The sequence below is a fragment of the Gopherus evgoodei genome, chromosome 7 (assembly GCF_007399415.2).
Source record: "Gopherus evgoodei ecotype Sinaloan lineage chromosome 7, rGopEvg1_v1.p, whole genome shotgun sequence".
In the NCBI taxonomy this organism is placed as follows: domain Eukaryota; kingdom Metazoa; phylum Chordata; order Testudines; family Testudinidae; genus Gopherus; species Gopherus evgoodei.
Window position 1 is genome coordinate 114,203,611 of NC_044328.1, and position 25,654 is coordinate 114,229,264.

At 42.4% G+C, this 25,654-nt stretch overlaps 1 protein-coding gene across 4 annotated transcripts in view; it reads right to left on the minus strand.

The window, feature by feature from the left end:
- Window positions 1-25,654, minus strand: part of GRM7 (glutamate metabotropic receptor 7) — a 553,085-nt gene that overhangs the window by 107,800 nt on the left and 419,631 nt on the right. For all 4 annotated transcript variants that reach the window (XM_030570395.1, XM_030570394.1, XM_030570392.1 and 1 more), the window contains exon 8: window positions 9,861-10,796. In XM_030570395.1, coding sequence (XP_030426255.1) covers window positions 9,861-10,796 — 936 coding nt within the window. The remainder of the gene's footprint in view (window positions 1-9,860; window positions 10,797-25,654) is intronic.

A 25,654-nucleotide genomic window follows, 5' to 3' on the forward strand; every position in this document is an offset into this window, starting at 1 on the left:
ATGTCAGGATGACCTATGTATAAACAAAATGCAGCTGTTGCACATTATTGTTTGTAACAAAAGGTATAAATGCTTGCTGTAATTTTTTGTCAGGAAGAGACCTGTTTAGCTCTCTCCCTCCATGCAATTGCTAGAGATAATAAAGTATCTGACTTTGCTGCACCTAGAGAGTCAGAACTCTGTTTTTCTCCAACACATCATTTGTGGGGTTTAATTAATGTTTATTTTTTTGTTATTAAAAGACAATGTTCCCATTAAAAATAGTCCAGCCTTCAACAAAACATTGTCATTATATACTCTTTTCTTGAAGGAGCACCAGTTCTATTCTGACGGTCTTTAACTGAAATTCTTGATAGATCTTTAGCAACGGTGGCAAAAATCTTTTTCCTTGAGATTTTTTTTAAATGTGGCTTCTCTTAGACCAAACACAAGTATCAGCTCATTAAATTCCATGATGATCTCTGAAAGATACTGTCTTGAAGCTTAAAATTAAAAGCTACAGCGCCTGAACATGCAGACCACTAGCAGCTAGCTAAAAACACAGTTCTGCAAAGACTAACTGACAGAATAATGATGGGGGAAACGTGACGTGCCATAATTTTATACTGCTATTGTCATCAAAACTCATCTTTATTTGTGTTACCAATTTTAGGGGCTTTCGTTTTGGGGTTTTTTTGGTAAATTGTCCCATTGTTTCATATTTGTCATTTAAAAAATGGTTTAAAATTACTTTCTTTTTAAGTGAAAGCTGAGATTCTCCTTTATATTTCTTTGTGCCCCAAATTATGGGAAGTCTGCAGTCACAGGCTGCATGATCAGCAGAAGCTAGTTCTCTCTCTCTCATACAATGATATACGCAGCAACAAATGTTTGACTCTGACAGACATCCACAAAGATATAGTTGCTATAGCAACTGCCATATCAAGCATTCCTCGGTGAGAAATATATGCTTGTTCTACCTGGTTAATCAATATTTATATTGCACAGAATTACAGAGTATCTTACTTTTACCAATTGTAAAATATGTAAAGTACCACTCCCATGTAGTTGTTTAATCTGAATAAGAATCCAGTTGGTATGTGCCTGTGAATTATTGTATTTATGTTACTTTTAAACAATAAATACAAATGTGTGCTGCCAAATGTAACGGGTATCCTGATAATTCTATCGATTTGAATGAAATGGCCATCCTCAAAAATGTCAGCAGAATAGGAGGCAGGAGGTTACACAATAAATGGGATTAAGGGTTTCACATTTTGCTCTGGTGGTCATACAAAGAAATGGAAAGGAAAAAGTGACAGAGATTTGTGTAATTTGGGCAAAAAAGCAAATTCTTGGCTATGGTCAAAGAATACAAGATGCTAATTGTCCCCGCCTATCTGAATTCATGGGTAAAATATACCCAAAGAAGGGGATCATATTGGGAGAGAAGCCATCATTACTCATTTAGAGTAATAGTTACAATCTTCTTACTCTATAAACATCTCCACAGTAGCTTAAAAAAATCCTATAAGGATAACAGAGCTAGGGGAATGGAGACAATTTTGTATCGGTTTTGAGGAAGTGACAAAACAGAGCAACTACCAGCCAGCACAGCAGGGATTAAAGACAGCCTCTGGGCCCAGCTAGCTCCACCCTGTTATACCTGCAGCCAATTCCTGCCCTCCTGAAGGTGCTTGGGACCGTGACCAGGCTCACAACAGGACCCCACAGGAAGCAGGCCACCCAACTAAATGGACTAGAGAGGCCATGTCCCAAACTAAACAGACATTAGTAGGAAGTAGCCCAGGGCAGCAAATTTAGACTCCCTGCTAGGAGGGCTACCCCTGTTCAGGGGTTGAAAAACACCAGGCCTGGGGCTGGAATCTGGTGGAGAGGGCAGACTTAGCTCCCCCTACTTTCAAGACTGAGATCTGCAACTAAGCCAGGGGCTGGAGGCCATGCTCTCTAACTACTAGGATGTCTAGCCACCCAGAATGCCCAATTGCAGTATGACTTTGATATTAACAATTAATAAAAATAAAGAGTAATCATAGATATCAGGTGATAAAATTCTCAATACAACATATCTAAACAGAATGATGACCGATCCCTATGTAGTACTTCAGTCACCTGATTTGAGATTTTAGGTGCATAGTCTATATCAGTGGTGGGCAACCTGCTGACTGTCAGGGTAATCTGATGGTGGGCCATGAGACAGTTTGTTTACATTGACCATCCATAGGCAGAGCTGCCTGCAGCTCCCAGTGGCTGCAGTTCACCGTTCCCGGCCATGGGAGCCACAGGAAGCAGAGTGGGCCAAAGGGACGTGCTGGCTGCTGCTTTCCGCACCTCCCATTGTCCAGGAATTGTGGACACTTGGAGCTGTGGGAGCCCATGCTTGTGGATTGTCAGTGTAAACAAACTGTCTTGTGGCTCACCAGCTGATTACTCTGATGGGCCACATGAGTTCTACTTGCACAATTCCATTTTTCATATAGTTCCAGGCTATAATATGACCTTTAAACTTGGGTAAACCAGAATTTCTAGTAACATAACATTTATAGATATGGCTTGTTTCCAAATTGCATTTCTTTTTAGAAATGTTAAGAGGGTGGTCACAGGAAGACATATTTCTGTACATATGAAGAAGCTATGCAATTATTCTCAAGTCTATGCAAGCATTCTGAACATAATGCTGAATGTACTAGTGTAATAATGCAAAGGGACATTATATTTCAGACAAATCAGGATCCACTTGGTTTGTCTGCTACATAAAACATAGATTGATATTCAGGATTGCCATTAAACGATCTAATTTTTCATTATTACATTCTAGACATTCAGGGAATTTAATTTAAGTAACAGAAAGTAGATGATAGTTTCTTCCTCTACAGTTATTCAATATCAGTTTGTGATTTCACAATGCCTTCATTACATAGGCCTAACATTCGTAGCAAAAAGGAAAAAAGTGATAGTGCTAGGCAGAGACGCATGCAATTTAAAAAAAAATCCTGCCCTGGTGATCTACTTTTATGCCCAACATTATGCAGAAATGTGACTCAAGTCAACCATTGTACTCTGAGTTCAAAACAATATAGGTCTGGGACATTTCCCAGAAACCTAAATTAAATATGAGGTAAGATTGCAGAGGAAAGTTTACAAGGCCTTTGGTATTATGATCAAGGGGTTCTGCCACAAACAAAGGCCCACAGAACAAAGGAGGTAGCTGCTGGGAAAGAAGACATAGTCCTGAGGTAGCAGGTTTTAGTTGTTTGTTTTGACATTGCTACCAGATCTCAGACTCAGGAAGGCCTGGGTTCTCTGAAGGAAGAACCACACACTAAGAGGTGCCATATTGTTTGTTTAAAAGAAATATGGTTTGATCTGGTCTGCCATAATTGCCGATAATTGGGCAGTCTGACACTCCTAGTTCTATAGTCTGACTTGATACAAAGCCCACTGAAGTCTGTGCATGTCTTTCCAATAACTTGTATGAGCTTTGGATGAAGCCTAATTTTCCCCAGCCATCCATCACCTTTATCTTGTTGGGACTAAGCCTTAGCTGAGTCTGTCTCTGCCCGCTCCTGGAAGATACCATCTCACCTAGGTTGTCAGATCAAAGAACATATTGGTTGCATTTTTGTGTTTAATTTACTGTATAGAATTTGTGCTAGGTTAGTCAGGGGGTCAATGCAGGAGAATCATTTCTGTAAATATTATTATAGCTCTATGTGAACTGAAGATTTATTTAAACTAAATAGTCTATCTGGATTTGATATGTACATTTAGTATCTGTCTGCTTTGCCCTTTATGTTACTGAAATTGGTAATCAAATTAGATTAAGTGGAAAAACAGAAATGTAAATTAATGTTTCTAAGATGAAGAATTTTGGAAGTTTCTCCTTCCTATGCAAACCGTCTCCAAGAGCTATCAATTGTGACACAGACAAAGTAACCAATTAAACAACTTTAACCAATGAAAAAAATGAGAAAAAAAAATCTGAAAGACCTATGTACCACAATTAGTTAATTATACATTCATTTTTTCAGTTCATATACTGATCTTTGTTTTATTTTTCTTCACCTTTATCATAAATGCATTGCCTCTGAGAAACTTTTCAGTTGTAGGTCTAAAATAAAATCTACATTAGGGTACATTAATAATAAAGAAAGCAATCTATTCTTATAGAATCATATAAAATATATTTCCATACTACATTTGAATAATTTGCACCATATGATATGATGTCTCTCTGTACGATTATATCAGTGAATAGAAAATAATCAAAATAAAGTGGGCAATGAATAAATGTAACAAGGACTTACTAATTCAATCTGTACTATATCTTCTATGATTTTGTATAAACATCGCTGCACTGCCACGTGTACACGATCGTCTATCTAAAATGATAAGTAAATCTATTCCAATAATGTTAAAGGATTGTAATCTCTGATATTTACAACTAGGGACATGAATTTTGGGTAACAAAAGGCTCTTGCACAATATAAGGATTCAGCTACTCAATTGGTGTAAATTGACATAGCTGCACTTACGCTAGCTCCATTGATACTAACTGAGGATCTGCCCCAATAATTCCTATACTAGATCAGACAGTGGTCATCTAATTCAGTGTCCTGTCTCAAGTAGCACTGGGGATAATTTAAAGAAAAGCACAAAATCTTCATCTAAAAAGATCATACAATTTGAGGTGCTGGGAATTTCTGACTCCAAATGACATCTTTACATCCAAGAACACGAGGCTACTTACTTCTGATACTCTACCATTTATCTTATGCATAGGACATCTTAATTTACTCATCCTGAATGTAAAATTGCTTTCACCACTACCTAACACACAAATGTAGACTGTCCAGTCACAGTACAACAGAGAAACTATAATTCCAAGTAAAAATTGATTAGCAAATAAAGAGTAAAGTGTCAGGGAATATTTACATTTGATGTTCTGTACAGCAGTCACACACAAATCAAGTTTTTCAGATGAATATGTTGTTAAACAAGCTACTTGTATTACTTCTCTCCTTATCTTTTTACTTTTGTAGTTTAAAGTTTTGACTCAATTTGGCTTATTGATTTACTGTGCTTTACTTGACCTTACAGACCAGTCTGTGTTCTTTTCAAGTGCCATTTGTACTGATTCTAGCATAAACCTATAACAACTATAAATGGCTTATCAGTTCTTTGAGGCTGCTTTGTTTCTGATCAAGGTCCCACACGTCCACTGAGAATTTAAAATAGCTTTGTTGTCAAAACCAATTATGCCAGGAGAGTTGAAACTAATGTTTCTTTTGTACAGCCACTCTCTAAAGGTACATGTTAACAAGCCGTGCTACACCATCATGCTTAGTTGGACAGCAGATGGTGTATGAACATTGTCAACTATCTTGAACCCTGAAAACCCATGAGCACTTCAGTTGAGGACAGCTTTGATCATTAGAAGTTGCTTAAAGTTCAACAGCAAGTGACCCATTATTCTCAGAAGGAACAAGCCAGTGCCAGATTTAGGGACATTGTACCAAATATATCTTCAAGAAAGGATGTTTTTTATTCTAAGATGATGCATGAATGGATACAGGTTTCATTGAAATAGTTACTCTAATTCCACCCAAATCAACAATAGATGAGCATATTCTGTAATAGATAAAATATAATTTATAAACATAATTGATTTATATTGTATGTAAGAAATCAGTATGTGGATACTTCAGTCAAGAACTAAATAGCCTCAAAAAACTGTTAAGCCTGTTACATATAAGGATATACCAGATTCACCAAAAACATAACAAGCCCCATAACAAATCAAACTATAATAATTCACAAAGCACATGTAGCAGATCAGATATTAAATAGCAAGCAAAAAAAATGGTCAAATGTGTAAATGACAGTCTGAATGAGATGTGAATCAACCAAGTTAATGTAATAGCTCAGATACCAGGGATGGTCTCCAGATAAGTTTTTAAATAATATTTTCAGTACAGCCTCCTCCCTTTCTGGCCTTCCTTAAACCCCATACTTCCTCATTCCAGTCTGTTAAAACACAGCTGTTGAGATCATCTTTCTCGCTCACTGTTTTACTACAGCATTACTTATATCATTTTTCTCTGCTTCAGTTGCCTCTCTTTGTCAGAAAGAGCACAGATTACACACCCCCTAGTTATATTATGTTTGTGCTTGTTAGTAAAAGAATAAGCCCACACAATGAAAGTCAAAACACTACATAGAACTTCACTTCCCAGTAAGAGTTAAATGTTGCATGGAATTTTGTCCTGACCCAACTCCTATTCATGGCTGATCTTCCACACAGTATGTTCAAGAGGAAACAACTGACAGGAAATCATTAGTGTTCATAGGAAGACCTTTTTCAGACAAATAGCTAACAGACTGATCTCTGCACTGATGGCAGATTTTGTAAGTAAAGAAAAAAATATGCCATTCAAGTTTGGTGGCATCTTGTTACTGTGCCTCTAATAGCCCAGTATTCATGAATATCTGTAGAAGATGGGCAGAACAAGGACAAAGAACCATTGGCAACAATTTGTTGAGATGACAGGCAAACTGTAATATTCTGGTTTTGTGATCCTATTGCCCTCTAGGCTCCGATAGAGGATAAGGGGCCAACTACTAGCTAGCTAGGAAGATCTCCTTTAGCTCAAGAGGTAAAGGCCTGTGTTTTACTAGCACTCTTCTCTGTTACAAGAAAGATTAAGCTAGTAATTGTCTCTGTTGTCTGCCGTGTATGGATTCAAAGAACTGTGTTTTTAGCTTTACAATTCTCATTAGCTTTAAACCCCATGACTTCAAAGTTTTGACAATACTATCTGAGATCAGCTAGTTTTTATATCAGTTTGCTTAAATCTTTTCAACCAACAGTTTAATCAACACATTTAGCCACCCCTTCACGTGTCAACAGTAGACTCCATTCAACACAGCTCAGACAATATTTGAGCATTGCTATTGTGAACAGTGCAATTGCTAATTAAGAACAAAGTTATGAATGATCAAGAAACGGACTCAACACTGTTTAAAGCTGCTTGCATTACTTACTTCTTGTCTTTCCTATCAATGCCTCACTGGTGGAAACTGCACCAGGGATACACTCAAAATGTGCATCCCCCTCCTGTTGAGATAACATCCCCTTTCTGAGCTAGCACTACTCCCCTGTGTGGCTGTGATGGCTGTCATGGGGCTCACTACAGAAAGGAGACAGTGTCCAAGCTGAGCTGTTGCAATCTTCCCACTGAAGATGTTTGCTGCTGGGGACTCTGCATCCTACCCAGAGCCGGCTCTAGCTTTTCTGCCGCCCCAAGCAGCAAAACAAAAAGCAAACAAACAAACAAAAAAAAGACGAGTGGCAGCACTTTGGTGGCAGCTCAATCGAGCTGCTTCTTCGGCGGTGGGTCTTCCCTCTCTTCGTCTTTGGTGGCAATTCAGTGGCAGCTCAAAGAGGAAGAGAAGGAATGAGGGACCCGCCGCTGAATTTCCACCAAAGACTCAGATGTCCCACCCGGATACCGGATGGAGTGCCACTCCTTTGAACTGGCCGCCCCAAGCACCTGCTTGCTATGCTGGTGCCTGGAGCTGACCCTAATCCTACCAGTGTAACCGAACTCTGAAATTAGCCTTAAACTGTAAATTTTAGTAAGACAAAAATTTATGAATTCTAAAGAACCATTTTTTCACTGTTACCTTGCCAAAACATCAAGTAACCAAAGTATCAGCCTGCAGAATTTAATTTCCATACTGCTGTACACACAAAAATGTGTTGTGTCATTGATATTTTTAATGATACTTTAACAGATCGTGTGACTTTCATGTATCAGATTTCAGTGGTACAAATTTTTCATTGTAGCACATTGTACTGCGGGTGTAAAATAAACCATTTTACTGGGGACATGAACTACCCACTTGCCCATTCACCTAAGAGAAGAAGAAATTTTGTATTTATGAGTGGGCTGAGCTGGGTCAGTCTGTGATTCTGGGATCTATGGGGAGCAAAGGAGCAGAATGATTCAACTCCCACTTCTCCTTTAATGGGAGAGGAAGTTGGGAGTAGAGCAGCCAAGACACTAGCTAGTTCTTTATGAAGCAAGGAGAAAAATGGTTGTATCTGCTACTTTTTTTTTTTTTTTTTTTAAAGAGGATGGGACAGAGAAGACCAAGCAAAGCAATCCCTGAGCCACTTTTCACAGGATATTGGGAGGCAGTGAGGATAAAACTGGCTTCTGAGCTGCTGCTCCTTAAGAGGATGAAGGGAAAGCGCGAAGCAGAGGACCCAGTTGGACAAGAGGAAGAGGGAGGCTGGGATTCTACAAATGCAATAGGAAGGCATCCAGCAGGAGAAATTTTGCAAAGCTCACACTATAGAAACCCTTTTTCACACTCACAAATGGATGCAGTTATGCAATACATTTCCAAACCTGCAATCACATTCCTTAGCACAATTAAAGTAATCTAAAACTCAAAACTTCACTTAGTCCTGCTCATTGTAGTGGTGAACAAAAGGTTTTTTTGCCTTTTTCATAGTGCTCATGGACCAGGAAAACACAGCTTAAGGAATTTAATAAGGAGAGATAGGTAACATGAAGCCACAGTTAAAGACTGAATTTGAAAGGATTCCCTGCATACACAAAATTTTGGAAAATGCATCATTTTTGGACATGCTATCTCTGTAGAGATTAATGCCTCCCTTCTTGCTGTGCATTGCTCTGCTGTGTAAATAAAATGGGAACAGAAGAATTCATTTTTGTTTGTTGGTTTGTTAAGGGAAAAAGAAAGCACTTAGGCCTAGATCCTCAAAGATATTGAGGTGCCTAACTCCCACTGATTTCAATAAGAGTTAGGTGCCTAAATACCTTTGCAGATATGGGCATTCGTGTTTGGTTGAAGTGTTACAGCAACAATTGCAAACACTAAGCTAAACTCTCAGGTGGAGCAAATTAATGCAGGCCCACTGATTTCAACAGAGCTATGCCAGTTTGCACAGGCCGTTTAATCCATAAATTGTACCTTAGAATTGATTATTGATAGTGGCATAGTTCAAGGTTATCCAACTTGCTCTTGTTTGCCTGAGTATCTTTATTTTTAATGTAATGGTACTTTTCCCTCAGATGACTTGTCGCCTATCTTTGTATGGGAGAAAATATGCAGTAGAGTGGAGTGCAAGTCAATTGCACATAGGTTTTAGAACAACAACAACAAAATCAGGTTGGGTTTTATCTAAAGCCTAGTGAAGTCAACAGGAGTCTTTTAATTCAGTTTAATGGGCTTTGGGTCAAGCATGTGGATTAGATCCCAGTGTTTTGATGCCTATTCTGCAGCAAGTAAATGGGTCAGATTCAGTCCTGGGTATTAGCAGAATGTGCTCCACTAATTTTAATGGAATTGGCTTATGCCAGGACTCTGTGTTGCTCTGGATGATTTAGAATTCTATTCTTTGTGAGACAGAAGACTCATCAGGACAGCTATTTGCTGTCCTTAGTGATGAACTCCAGAAGTGCAGACGTACAATAATTGCCATGTTTTTTTCCCCACAGATGCTAAGTTTCTATCTCATACTCAAAATAACTTACTTAAGAGTCATCATTTCAGGTAGCATGACAGCTAACCCCATTCATCTTACTGAAAAGGTACAACTGAAACAGACAACAATGAAACTAATGGTTCAACTGATTCCTATTGCTCACCTGCCAATTTATCAAATGAATGGGCCACCAACTAATTGGAAGAAAAGTAAGGTTATAGACTGCTACATGTAACAGTAATATATTTTATATAGCTAGCTCATTTTTGGTCTGTTCAGACCGTAATTTATAGCTGCAATGACTCCTGATATATCAGACTAACAGTTCATTTTCACCTACCTTTTCAGCTGACTGTGCAGTACCAAAAAATATTGGAATGAAGGCAAGCCATACTATACAGGTAGTGTACATAGTGAATCCAATGGGTTTAGCTTCATTAAAATTCTCTGGGACACCCCGAGTCTTGATGGCATACACAGTACATGTAACCATTAGGAGAATGCTATACCCCAAGGAGCAAATGATTTGTAGATCCGTAATGTCACACTTGAGAACTCCTCTGGCTTGGTCAGGGTCCATTGTCTTCTGCTCATCATAATCTATGATGATGTTGGGTGGATCAACCGCAAACCAAATGAAAACCCCTAGAAGCTGAACTGATATTAAACTCGAAGTGATCGCCAGCTGCGATGTTGGGCTTATAAGCCGAGGTGCTGTCACTGACTTTTTGCCCTGTTCAAATATGCGGTAGATGCGGTTTGTTTTAGTTAAAAGGGCTGCATAGCTGATGCACATCCCCAAGCCCAGGAAGATACGTCGGAAGGAGCACACTGCAACATCTGGTTTGGCAATCATCAGGAAAGTAATTATATAACAAAGAAATATTCCGGTCAACAGGACATAGCTGAGTTCCCTTCCAGAAGCCCGGACGATGGGAGTGTCATTATATCTAATGAAGGTCGCCATTACAAAAATGGTGGCAATAATTCCAAGCATAGCCAAGAAGACTGGTATGACGGCCCATGGAGAGTGCCATTCCAATTTCACAATGGGTATAGGGCGGCATCCAGTGCGGTTCTCATTAGGTCGCTCGTTATATGAGCAGAGCAAACATGTCACCTCATCAGCTTGGTACTGGTATCCATCACAGAGCTCACAGTGCCAACAGCATGGCATCCCTTTCACCATCTTCTTCCTTTCACCTGGTTTACAAGGCAGACTGCAAACAGAGGATGGGATCTCGCGTATTCCTTTACCCCATTGCATGTCTTCAATCTGTGAAATGAGAAATGTGAAATACAGAGGGAGGTTATTTGTATGTTGCTGTTGGGTACTGCTAGGGAATTGAACTCAGTTGTTCGCAAAAAAAATCAAGCAAGCAATAAAAACACAGATGGCTTCCTGTGTTTTTGTGGGAACTGCAGATGTCAGCATTTTCACATACAATTCTGCCTGCATGATTAAATTACAGTAGTAATTGCACTATTTTTATTATTAACAATCTCATTACAATATACATCATATGGGAAAAAGAGAGATATTATCGAGAGATATTAGGAGCACAACACCTTCAAAAGGTATAGGAAGCCATTGTTATGAAAATTAATAGGAATATGTAATGATTTAATGGAATGCAGCAATACCATAAAACAACTATATGACATGCATCTACAGCTTGGGGCTTGATTTCATTTCTTACTAAAACTAGAACACTAGATACATCCAGTTCATGGGAAATGCTGGCAGTGATGATAACATTTTGAATGAGATGAAAGACACATACTTCACAAGGAAAAAGTGGGAATGGAACCAGTGGAAATGTAGACTCTCTTCTATTCTATCAACCCTATAAGAACCAGAGTTTGAAAGAGTTCATGAGAAACATTTATCAGTGATAAAAGAACAGATAATAGATAGCTAAAATTTCATTTAAGTGACATTTTATTCTATTTTGAGAGGCATCATGCATACTTCTGGGCACTAAAATCATAAAAAAATTCTTCTTAAATTAATGGTAATTCCTGTTTGATTTCCTTACTCACACTCTCTAGTCTCGCACTCTTCCATGTCTCTGGGCTGATAAACAAAGGATTCAAGTACTAGACAAGATGAGAACTCTAGACATCTTCAAAATATGCCAAAGTAGAACCAAAATCAACCACTTTACAGGTCCTAACAGACATAATGTGAATTTATCAGGCCAGATTCTGATCTTAGTTGCCACAGGGTAAATCCAGAAAAGCTCCACTGTCTTCTTTAGCTAGGAAAGAAAGCTGGTTCCAAAGAAAAATGGGTCTATTGGGATGGATATAGATATGGATATTATAAAAAACAGTACCCTGATAACATTGTATAGTTAATATCAAACATCTCTCTCTACTGTTTTTTCTATAAAAGAAGATCTCTAAGAATTCATGAATTTAAAATTTTTATTACTGAGATTGGCACAAAAAGTGAGAGTGTGCTTATAAAATTTGTGGATGGCACAAAGTTGGGAGGTATTGCCAATATGGAGGAGGATCAGAATATCATGCAAGACTATCTGGATGATTTTGTAAACTGGAATTATAGAAATAGGATGAAATTTAATAGTGCAATCATGCATTTAGGGACTAGCTATTAGAATTCTTGCTATAAGCTAGGGATGTATCAGTTGGATGTGATAGAGGAGGAGAAAAATCTGGGTGTATTGGTTGATCATAGGATGACTATGAACCACCAATGTGATGCAGCCATCAAAAAGGCTAAAGCAGTCCTATGACGCACCAGAGAAGATAATTCCAGTAGACAGAGAAGTGCTAGTACAATTACACAAGGCACTGGCGAAACCTCATCTGGAATAGGGTGTGTAGTTCTGGTCTCCCATGTTTAAGAAAGATTAATTCAAATTGGAACAGGTGCAGTGAAGGGCTACTGGGATGGAAAACCTACCTTACGAGAGGGGACTCAAAGAGCTTAGCTTGTTTAGCCTAACCTAGAGAAGGGCGAGGGGAGATATGATTGTTCTCTATATTAAATCAGAGGGATAAATATCAGGGAGGGAGAGGAGCTATTTAAGTTAAGCGCCTATGTGGACACAAGAACAAATGGATATAAATTGGCCATCAACAAACTTAGGTTTGAAATTAGACAAATGCCTCTAACCATCAGAGGAATGAAATTCTGGAACAGCCTTCCAAGGGAACAGTGGTGGCAAAAAGCCTGAATGGCTTCAAGACTGAGCTTGATAAGTTTATGAAGGGGATAGCATGATGTGACAGCTAGCAGCAAATATCTCCAATGACCAGTAATGTGCCACTAGATGGGAGAAGGCTCTGAGTTACTGAAGATTATTCTTTCCAAGGTGTCTATCTGGGGGGTTCTTGTCCACATGCACAGGGTCTAACTGATCACCATATTTGGTGTCAGGAAGGAATTTTCCCCTGGTTATATTTGCAGAGACCCTGGGTTATAGGTTTGTTTGTGTTTCTAACCTTCCTCTGCAGCATGAGAGAGGGGCACTTGCAGGTTTAGACTCGTGTAATTTGTGGATTCTCTATAACTTTAAGTCTTTAAATCATAATTTAAGGACTTCAATCACTCAGCCAGACACCAGGTTAGGGGTCTATTATAAGAATGGGTAGGTGAGGTTCTGTGGCCTGCAATGTGCAAGAGGTCAGACTAGACGATCATGATGGTCCCTTCTGACTTTATGAGTTAGCTTTTTGTGACTATTAATACATATAGGAATTCTAGGGTTTGCAAGTCTTAAATGAAGGATTATGTCATACTTTCGTAATTTAATTCAAAATCGGTCCTGGCTCAACTTAATTTCATATATTTAAAAAAATAAATAAAGTCACATGCTGCTCAAAATGTTTAATCTTCTTGCTATGCTACCAAGGGACACTGCTGAGAATGTTAGAAAAATAATCCCACAATAACAGAAATTCCACGGGTCTGGCACTGTATTAGAAACTTCATTAACCTTCAATATACACAACTTATATTGGAAGAAAAAAGACCCATGAGTTCTTCTTTCATCCTCTGCTGAGTTAAAGGTGCATAATTTATAGAAACCAAAGGGATATTGACTCCAGTAGCTTAAATGAATAAATACAATTATTTAATTATAATGATAAAGATGATGAGGTCTCACTGAAAAGCCGGGCACTAGACGCCAGGAACTATGGAGTTCCAATCCCAATCTGCCACCAATTTATCAGATCAACTGAGGCAAGTCACTTACATTCTTTGGGCCAAATTGTCAGATGATGTAAGTGTTGGTGTAAATTACATAAATTGGAGTAAAGTGGTGAGTGTTACATGCTGAGGGGGTAAATTACATGCTGAGGGGGTAGAATGAATTGTTTCAGAAGGAAAAGGAAGCAAGAGGGAAATATAAGAAGCAAGAGGTGCTGGAACAATTTGTATTAAGGTGGTGCTGAGAGCCATTGAACCAAACTGTAAATCCTGTATATGACAGAAACCACTTCAAGCCAGGAGCTTTGGCAGCACCCCCAGTATCCCTAGTTCCAGCACCTATGATAAGAAGTTGAAATGGGACAGGATTTTTAATTGTCTGAGTATACTGCAAGAAGGACAGGAGACTTGTTATGGGTTTTAATCAGGCCACAACTTTATTTTATAGATGTCTGGGACTACCCGGCAGATAAAGTGCACAGTGCGTGCAAATCCATGCTTATTCAAATCAATTCACTGGGGCTTCCACCGGCCCCCCTTTGTTTCCATCCAGGTCCCACAGCCGATCCATGGTGTGGACCTAACTATTCACCAGCCTCTCAAGAGGCTTAAGGAGGGCTATGAGAACGGGGATAGGGGGGTTTGGCTTCCTGCTGTATCAGTCATGGGAGTCCCTGAACGCTCGCCCCGTACTGTTTCTTTATCTGGTACCTCCTTTTAAATCCTTTACCAGGACATTTATCTGGTCACTGGCCGCCTTCCCTATGGAGTACCTGCACTGAACATCTGCTACCAAGAGGCACCAGCCATTTGCTTGGCTGCCTCCCCCCAACCCCGTCTGGGGCTTCCTCATCCCTTTGTTTCCATCCAGGACCCCCATCCAACCCATGGTTTGAACCTTACCATCCACCAGCCTTGCAATAGGCTTAAGGAGGGCTATGAGAAGGTGTGTGGGGAGGGGGTCAGGGAGGCTGGCTCCCTGCCATACTGGTGATGGGAGTCTCCAAACTCCCTCCCCCATTCTGTTTTCTTTATCCTCCTTCTAAGTCCTTTACCAGGCCATTTATCTGGTCACTGGCTGCCCTCCCTATGGAGTACCTGCATTGAACATCTGCCACCAGGAGGCACCACCAATTTGCTTGGCTGCCTCCCCCCAACCCTGCCAGGTTCTCAGACATCCGCAAATGGCCTCTTGGCTAGCAGCCCTACTGGGGAGAAAGAACCCATTGTCCCATTTGTGATCGTCAAGGGACACCAGCAGCAGCATTGTCTTTAACCTCGTACTGCAGCAACCGCCCTTAACGGAGGGCCATATAGGCAACTCAGTCTCTGGATCCTTGTATTGACAAGACTTCTTAAAAGAAAACAAAACAAACAACTTGTAAGCTGGAGCCAAAGAATCTGCATTTTGCCAAAGACATGACATTTCGAGGTTCCAGAAAGCCTGTGGCAAACCAGAAATGAGACAAGGCATCTGCTTTGCCATTATCCATGCCCGGAATGTGCTTGGAAGAAAAGAAACAACCAACAGATGTTGAAGGTTAAGCACTGGGGAACAAATGCCCTTATCAACTTTCCAATCCTGTGTGATCTGGAACTTTGGTGATTGATAACCTATACCACTGCCATGTTATCGCACAATGGCACACCCAAATTAATAACCATTTGTACCTCCACAATGATACCCCCTTAAATTGACTTAGAAAGCTTTTCCACATCCACAAGTCTTATTACATCTATGTATGCTCAGGATTGAACAAAGACTGTGAATGGCTTGCCAATTACAGAACCAGTTTCTCCTCTCTTGGTTTTCACACCTCAACTGCTAGAACAGGGCCTCATCCTCCCTGATTGAACTGACCTCGTTATCTCTAGCTTGCTTGCTAGCGCACATATATATACCTGCCCCTGGATATTTCCATTACATGCATCTGAGGAAGTGGGTATTCACCCACGAAAGCTCATGCTCCAAAACGTCTGTTAGTCTATAAGGTGCCACAGGATTCTTTGCTGCTTTTACATCTATGTAGTGACTCATATGTAATTGTGTGGTTTGCCTATGCCAGCCGTTGCCGCTGCTAGCCGGGGACAAAAAGCCCGCCCGGGGGCAACAAGCCTGCAAGCAAAGTTCAGCTCAAAGCCCAGATAGATTAATGTCATGAAAAAGGCTTCTGTTTTGTCCTTCGCTAGGGGTTTTTCCCAACTATTTAGCCAGGCTGTGAACTGTGTCCAACAGGTGAAAACACTCATTTGACCCAGCTCGCCTTGTGAACAAAAATTGTGCAAATAATGCACTATTTGGTTTAGTCTCACTGACTGCACCACTGCCCAATGAAACATTTTACTAAACTTCTGAAAAGCTGCACAGGATACTGAACAGCCCATGGGCATACCCTTGTCAAAATAAAATTTCCGGCGGTAGGTGTCTTAAACAACTTCCCTTATTAAATGCCCAGCAAGTACTATTATGTGCATGGGGCCCTTTTCGGGATGGTTGTGGTATGAACAAACCTCTGGCGCTCTTGGTGTTATGTCTTTGATCCACAGTGTGTGATGCCACCTTATTCTAATTTGTGTTGCTGCCCTGAATAGAAACTGCTTATGACATGCCCTCAAACATACTGGGTGCCCGCCTAATTATATTCGTATAATTAACAAAGGCCGGGCTGCTGTCTGGATAGGCCTGTACCATAACACCCGCCTAGACGACAAGGGCAGCCTCCCAATGTTTTCATGTTCTAGGCACCCTTGGTCTCTTGGGCAGTTCACTGTTTTGCTCGCCTTGTCCATGTTTACTGTCTGTGAATACCTTCTTGTGCCATAGGGATATTACATGCCCAAATTGCCTGTGAGGATTCTATATTTAGTTGCACTGAGTAGGTGAACTCCCATTGCATAAGCTACCCCGGCATAGCCGTACTGCAGAGCCCTGTTTCCCCATAGGCCCCGTGGGAGTGTCTACCCTGTCCCCTGATGGCCGATGAGTTGCCATGTGCCCCTTCCTAGTCCTGCTGCTGAAACTTGAGCCCATGCTGGGCCTACCCTGTCACCCTGTGCAGACCCCTCACATCTAGCTGCCTGAAGCTGCTGTTGTAAATGCAAATTAGCTTGCAGCAGCTGTGTAATAATGTCAATGTTCCCCACTGAAGGTGCCACCCCTACGTGGTTCTGTCCAGGCTTCTCAACCTTCTACTCCTGGGCCCAGAGTACTTACTACCCCAATCAGCTGACTCCTGTTCCCCACAGGTGAACTCACTGAGTGACTGGTTGAGCATGGTCCCTGCACCTGGCTGTGGCCCCTGCAACGGCCACCCTTTGCCAGGCTGGAAGGCCAGATACCACATCTGCCACCCATTTCCCCAACCTCTGTGTGGCTTACATTACATTCAACCCCGGGATCAGGATTACCGTCATCCCTTCCCTCAGGTGGAAGAAAACATCCTGGTTTTTTAGGTGACCTTGCGCCCTTTGAAGCTTTGTAATGCTGTGGGGAAAACCTCAGAAACAATGTCACTGACCATTTGCTGCACATCTTAGCTAACAACCCCATCAATGCACACAGCCAGCTCATCTGAGTGCATGACACTTTCCTGTGATCATTTACTAAGCCTCCCTTAGTCCATGAGGCTGTCCCAGGTTATGCCTTGGGTTATTAAACACACCACCCTGGGCAGCAGCAGTCCACATACTTGCGAGCCCCCTTGCCCCTGCTGCAATACTGTTTGTCATGGGTTTCCTTCCAGTCCATGGGCTCCCTTGGGGCTGCCCTGCCTGTGCCTGTCCCCTTTCCAGCAAAGATATAGGCACGTGAGCAGCAAGCAGCACACAGCCATGAAACAGTTTAATTTTCCTTGCCTTGCTCTGTCCCTCTCCCCTCCCACCCCCCTTAATTGTCCCATGCTTTACTCGCTCCCCCTCCCAGGCGATACTCAGCTTGCTCCAAGTGAAATGAGAGGAGGGGCCAAATCCATGCTGATGTTTATAACTCCTCATTCCTAGGTGGTGAGTCATCCACCACACTGACTGCTTTTCCAGCAGCTGTATGTCTACCCTCATCCCACTAGCCAGAAAGCACTGGCCTTATCTCCTGGCCAGCCAGAAAACACCCCCACCCCCGCTTAAGGTGCAGGGTGGTGACTATGAGCGTTCCTTGTTATGTTGTACTTGCATATTTTGCATCCTTGCCAAGTCCCCTTCCCCGACTGCAGCTTGCAGCCTGCCTACCGAAGAATTGGAAGGCCAGCCGGTACATGAAACAGTTACATTCTCCTTGCCTTGCTCTACCCGCCTCCCATGCACATTGAATTCCTTCAAGCCAGGAGGTTCGGCATCACCCCCCAGTATTCCTAGTTCCAACTCCTATGATAAGAAGTTGAAATGGTACAGGATTTTAAACTCTACAAATCACATAAAAGCCAAGACCCCATTAAAAAAAAAAAAGAACCTAAAAGAGCAAAGAAAAACATGATAAAGAATAGAGGAGATGTGGTCTGTCTTAAGCTTCACAGTTATATGCCCTTTTAGTTCTATTATAACCATTTAATATGTAGGTAGACTGAGAAGGAGAGATCTCAAGCTAATTTATATAAGGTTGCAGAACAAGAAAGTTGTGCAACAAAATTTATGAGTTTTGATTCCCATCTTCCCTGTTATAACTACCATACAGAGTTTCATTGATCTCATATTTCTATTGTAACCTAAGCTGCAGTAGTTGACGGACTTGTACTAATTATGCTAAAATCTCAAGGAATCATATAACTGAATCCTTAATGCATTATCATACTTTTCTTCTACTATAAGCTTATAATAGGTGAATTTCCATATTTTCAAAAGTATTCTATAGCATGGCCTGATATTTGAGACAGCCTAAAGGTATCTCATTTTGTACATATACTGTGTGTAAAGAGATAAACAGCTGATCAGGCAAAATTATAGAAAGTCCTTTATTTGTTTACTAGGTATACACCATGATAGCTCTATATCATTGGCCTCAAAGATTTGCTAGTGTTCTTTTGCTTCTGGTTAAAAAATTAGTAATGAAACACTGCCTCTCAGATAAACTACCTGACATGGAAGTCTGGCATAGTGAGATTACAGATCTGATTGTAACTAAAGACACAAAGAAAAGAACATATCTGAGACATTTTTGTCTTTAAAATAAATTATTGGTTTATAACTTTAAGAAACCCAAACAAAAACAAAATGTTTGTTTACAGACTACATATTGTCTATACATTAGGTCTTAGGTATTTCTAAGGTTATCAGTTTGTTTTTCAAGAGATGACAAATTATGCCTAGGTTTATTATTATTTATTCTCTCAACTGCCTTGCATCTAATTTTGGTTTTGAAATCCTGCATCTGAAAGAGAATTCTGTTGCCACAGTAATTTCCATTTGTCAAATCATATTTGATTACTGCTTGCACTTACGTTGTTTACAAAACTGGTAGCTCTTTTTATGCCACACTTCTAATATTTTTTATTCATTGCAAATAGGATCCTACCCAGGTAAGATGCAGTATTTTCAAAACAGTTCACCTAAACATATGTGCTTCTAAGACTTTTTTTTTAAAGAGGTGAACTGAAATGCTATTTAAAAAATCACTTTAGTTGAGAAACTAAACTATTCAAGGACCCTTATAACTTAAAAAGGACAGTCATTTTAAAAACAAAATATTTTTTAAATCTGTTCTTCCTTCACTTACCTGACATAACCAAAACTCAAGGTTTTGCTTCTCTTGTTTTAGTTAACGACACTGCTAAAGTCAAGAGCAGCGTAAGCAATGGGAGAGAGTTAGATGTTAGAGAGAGCATCTCAGCTGTTACTGGAGAAACACAAAAACTGTGTCTTGGCCAGAGAAAAAGCTTTTCATTTCACTGTTACAAAGAAATGTCATTATTTCTTTTATTTGCCCATTCCTTGGGACCCCTTATTTAGGCCAAACACCCATCAATGTCAATGGGAGTTTTGCTTTCATAAGGCCTGCAGGGCTAGATTGTTTCTTTTCATGTTTTGAAGAGATGGAGGCTTCCACTGCATTTTTAACTGTTGAGTATTATTTCTTTCAGGCCCCACTCTGCTGATGATGACAAGCTAATTGATAGGAAAGACACATCAGCAATTAGAGTTGAAACAAATGAACAAGATATGTTGGAGAAGAGTCAACATGGCTTTTGTGAAGGGAAATCATGCCTCACCAATGCATTAGAATTCTTTGAGGGGGTCAACAAGGACATGGACAAGGGTGATCCAGTTGATATAGTGTACCTGGACTTTTAGAAAGCCTTTGACAAGGTCCGTCACCCGAGGTTCTTAAGCAAACTAAGCAGTCATGGGATAAGAGGGAAGGTCCTTTTGTGGATCAGTAACTGGTTAAAAGATAGGAAACAAAGGGTAGGAATAAATAGTCAGTTTTCACATTAGAAGTGGTAAATAGCAGGGCTCCCCAAGGATCTGTATTGGAATCTATGCTGTTCAATATTTTCATAAATGTTCTGGAAAAGGAGGTAAACAGTGAGATGGCAAAATTTGCAGACAAATTACTCAAGATAAAAGTTAAATCCAAAGCTGATTGTGAAGAGTTACAAAGGGATCTCACAAAACTGGGCAGATAAAATTCAATGTTGATAAATGCAAAGTAATGCATTTTAGAAAACATAACCCCAACTATACATAAAAAATGTTGGGGTTTAAATTAAGTGTTACCACTCAAGGATCATTGAGGGTAATTCTCTGAAAACATCTGCTCAATTTGAGGTGGCAGTCAAAAAGCTAACAAAATGTTAGGAAAAAGATAGATAATAACAGAAAAGATCATAATGCCACTACATAAATGCATCATATGCTCACACCTTGAATAATACATGCAGTTCTGGTCACCACATCTCAAAAAATATATTAGAATTGGGAAAAATACAGGCAAGGACAACAAAAATTATTAGGGGTATGGAACAACTTCCATATGAGGAGAGATTAAGACTGGTACTTATAAAAGATGCAACTAAGGCAGGATATGATAGAGGCTGATAAAATCATGAATGATGTAGAGAAAGTGAATATTTACCCTCCACCTAACACAAGAACCAAAGGTCACCGAATGAAATTAATAGGCAGGTTTAAAACAAACAAAAGGAGGGGGGCCAAGAAGCACGTCACTTGCCTCCTGGCGGAGGACGGCACCCCCTTCACGGATCTGGCAGAGATGTGCAAGAGGACCAGGGCCTTCTATGCGAGTCTTTTCTCCCCAGATCTGACCGATCCTAATGCTTGCAGAGTGCTCTGGGACGGTCTCCCGACGGTCAGCCTGGGCAACCGGGACCGGCTAGAGCTGCCTCTCACTCTGGCCGAGTTCTCAGAAGCCCTCCATCGCATGCCCACCAATAAATTTCCGGGCATGGATGGGCTGACTGTGGAGTTCTACCGTGTGTTCTGGGATGTCCTCAGCCCAGACCTGGTCACCGTCTGGGCCGAGTCTTTGCAGGGTGGGGTCCTCCCTCTCTTGTGCACGCGAGCCATGCACACCTTGTTTCCAAAGAGGAGGGACCTCCGCGACTTACAGAACTGGCGTCCCATCTCGCTCCTCAGCATGGACTACAAAATCGTTGCAAAGGCCATCTCGATGTGGCTAGGGTCCGGGCTGGCGGACGTGATCCACCCAAACCAGACCTACACTGTCCCAGGCGGCACGATCTTTGATAACCTGTATCTGGTCCAGGACCCTCTGGAATTAGGGTGTAGGGATGGTCTGTCATTCGCCCTCTTGTCCCTGGATCATGAGAAGGCGTTCGACAGGGTGGACCATGGGTATCTCCTGAGCACTCTGCAAGCGTTTGGCTTCAGACCCCGGTTTGTGGGTTTTCTCCAGGTACTGTACGCTTCTGCGGGTGTTTGGTAAGGCTCAACTGGACCCTGACCAAGCTGGTCAGCTTCGTGTGAGGAGTGCAGCAGGGGTGTCCCCTCTTGGGTCAGCTGTACGCTCTGGCGATCAAGCCCTTCCTCTGTCTCCTCCGTCGGAGGCTGACGGGGTTGGTGCTTTGAGAGCCGAAACTGCAGCTGGTCCTGTCGGCGTACGCCGACGTGCTCCTCGTGGTCCAGGACCCGGGCGACTTGGTGTGGGTGGAGGCTTGCCAGGCCATCTACTCGGCGGCCTCCTCCACCCAAGTCAACTGGGTCAAGAGCTCTGGCCTGGTGGTTGGGGACCGGTGGCAGGCGAGATCCCTCCCACCCGCGCTTCAGGCCATCCAGTGGAATGCGAGTCTGCTGTTCTATCTCAGTGTTTACCTTTCTGCCACACATCCATCTCTGCTGGAGAACTGGCACAGTCTGGAGGGCAGGGTGACAGAGCAGCTCCGGAAATGGATGGGACTACTCCGGTGCCTCTCCCTTCGAGAGAGGGCACTGGTGCTCAATCAACTGGTCCTGTCCATGCTCTGGTACCGGCTCAACACTCTGGTCCCAGCCCCAGGTTTCCTGGCCAACCTCCGGACGACGATTCTGGAGTTCTTTTGGCCAGGGATGCACTGGGTCTCTGCAGGGGTCCTTCACCTGCCCCTGGAGGAGGGAGGACAGGGCCTGAAATGCCTACACACAGGTCCATGTCTTCCACCTCCAGGCCCTGCAGGGACTCCTGTATGGTGCAGGTAGTCCAGCGTGGAGTGTATTGGCACATGCCTTCCTCCACCGCTTCCGAGGGCTCCGATACGACCAGCAGCTCTTTTACCTCCATCCGAGAGGTCTTCCGCAAGACCTCTCCGGGCTGCCAATCTTCTACCAAGACCTCCTCCAGACCTGGAAGCTCTTTTCAATGACCAGGTCCATGGCGGTCACCGTGGGGGCCAATCTTCTCACGGAGCCCCTGCTACACAATCCCCAGTTTACAGGTGGCGGAGTCCCCCGCGGTGCGCCAGAGGCTGATCTTAGTGGGAGTCACCAGTGTCGGAGACCGGCTGGATTCCCTGAGGCTCGCTCAGCGCATGGGGCTCTCCAGACCTCATGCTCCCCGGCGCGTACTTCAGGAGGTGAAGGCCGCTTTACTGCCTGCTGCTCGGGCTTACCTCGACCAGGTCCTGAGAGGGGGTATGCCCTTCCCACCCTCCACCCCAGGCTCTGGGGACATTTTTATGGGGCCCCTGCCCCGTGGACTCAATCGGCCCCCTCACCCTTTCACTGTGAGCTGGCTGCACAATCTGCAGCCGGTTCTGTCCCAGATTGTGCCACGGAAACACCTGTACACGCTCGTGCGCCACACTCTCTGCTACTTCACCCTTGCATCCCACCCTGATACCAAATGGTGGGACCTCCTGCCACCTCTTGAGGGTGAGAGGCCCTGGTGGGCCAGTTTATACTCTGCCCTGGTCCCGAGGCCCACTGGGGATGTCAGTTGGTGGCTCCTTCACGGGGCCATGAGCACAGGCGTGTACTTGGCGCAGTTTAACCCTGTCCCCAACACCTGCCCTTTTTGTGGCATGAAAGAGACCCTGGCGCACATTTATTTAGAATGTGCCAGATTGCAGCCTGTTCCGGCTCCTCTTGAACTTCTTATTGCATTTTTGGTTGCACTTTTCCCCTCATCTGTTTATCTACACACTCCCCATCCGTGGCCCCACAAAGACGCGGGATCTTCTTGTCAACCTCCTCTTGGCCCTGGCCAAACTAGCCATCTACAAAACCAGGGAGAGGAGGTTGGCCAGTGGGATTTCCTGCGACTGTGGGGCCTATTTCTGCTCCTCCGTCCGTTCACACATCCAGGCAGAGTTCCTCTGGGCAGGGTCCACTGGTTCCCTTGACACTTTCGAGGAGCAGTGGGCGTTGTCTGGGGTTCTCTGCTCAGTGTCCCCATCAGGTTCCCTTTGTTTAGCCCTATGACCTCACTCCTGATCCTGTTTTTTCATTAGTTGTCTCCCGTACTTATCTGGTGTCACAAACCTGTGGATCCTCCCCTTAGGCTGGGGGGAGGTCCTTTAGAAGTGGGCGGGCTTCGCCCACCCACCTCCTGAATACCAATAGGACCAGACTCCTGTACCCCACTGATTTGGGTCTGTCACAACACACATTCACATGATTAATAAGGTAGCGAGCAGGACTGCATAGAGTAATACATAAGCGGCAGGGGAGGCACTTCCATGTGTTCAATTTTTTTTAATTAAGAATGGGGCTTAGAGCTATCCAGCCGACCTGTTCAGTGTAAAGAAGAGTCTGGTTCAGTAATACTGTCTCTTTTTTAAAATCATATTTATCATTAAAATAGTGGAAGGAATTTACATCTTTCTATGCTAATAAAAATAATCCTGTTCAAGCCAGTTTTTCTCCTACCAGAAAGACAAGGAGAGAAGAAAAAACCTTTTATCCTGGCTGGATTTGGCTGGCTTTCTACCTTTGAGGAGCATGCTTTAGGAAGACAAATGCTGCCCATCTACGTGTAGAAACTTGGCCTGTCATGGTTTGTGTAGGCACTACAACGCAATATCATCAATTCCTTCCTATTCACTTAGCTTAAATGTGTGAATGTTTGGTCTCTGTTCCAGATATAGACCCAGATTTCTGCAAATGCATGCCTATTTTCTGTGAATAATTACTATGATGCATGCAAATTTTAATTGCATGCACTTTTGCAGGTGCTACTGCATTCATACCGGTCTGAAAAGCTGAAATCCCAGTCTCTTGATTATGATTTCAAATTTGTCTATCCCTTCAGTCCTGAACCTTCCTTTTAATGTAAAAGTGATTGAGAAAGAGTCTATTCTAAACACATCCAAAGGCATCTGGAGAGAGCCTAGTTGGTGTGTTTGATGGATGACCTCAGAGTGATAATCCATTACTTACACACCAATAATGTAAGATTTCCCCATTGGTTTGGACACTGTTGGTCAGAAAGTAATACTGATCTGAATGTGAGGACTGAATTGTTCTAAGTCAATATTTTAGGGTAAGTGCTATTTAGTGCCTTTTATCTGCACCAGTTCCACTTTTTCCACACAGAGGTCTCATGTGGTTGGTTTTATTTCCATTGTTTTACTGTGTATGCAAAGTTAGATGGAATGGACTGGCATGATGCCGAGTGTTGATAACCATTATCTTTATTACCACAGTAACAAAGACTTAAAGGCAACGTTATTGCAAAGTGACTTCCAAATATTATCTGTTGAAACCCCTCTTCACCAGGATGGACTGGCAGGGCATTCACCCATGATCCTTTGCAACATACCCTCTGACACAGTTGCCACTGACTCTTTTTCCATCCTTTTTCTCCCTTTCTTTTCCTTTCCTGTTTATTCTGGTCCCTTTGTGGCCTTGTTTACATGTATTTTTGGTAACTCTTCTCTCCCTTCTATTTGTTAACACTATTTCCCCCTTCTCTTGCTGCTCCCTCACTCACCAGAAGGATACCTGCAACTTGTGGCTGGGAGCATCCTTTGGTGACACTCGAAGCATTATGAGAGCAGCAAGGTCGGCTCCAGGCACCAGCAGAGGAAGCACATGCCTGGGACAGCACATTCTAAGGGGCAGCAGCTTTTTTGCCTCCACAGTCATGGCAGCTTTTTTTTTTTTTTTTTTTTTTTTTTTTGCCGCTTGGTAGAGCCCGGCCCTGGGGAGCAGACAAAAGAAACTCAGGCTGACGGGCTGCTTCCTGAGCCTTCCACCCTGTATGTCTGAGCTACTCCTTGCCCCCAAATTACTGTAAGGTAAGGGAAGGTCTACACTTATGATGGTGTGTAGAGTACAGACACTGCATGCCCAGCTAGCATGTTTATAAACAGCAGTGTCGATAGTAAGGTACTGCTTAGGTGAACAGAGTAAAGTGCCCTGCGCATCTTAACCCTAGGGTATATACCCTACACTGCTCTCTACACACCCAAGCAGAGCGTCCCACATATTTGTAGTAGTGTAGGTCCCAGCTGATGACCCACTGCTGGAGTCTTTCTTCACTGAAATTAAAGACTCCAGTAGTGGGA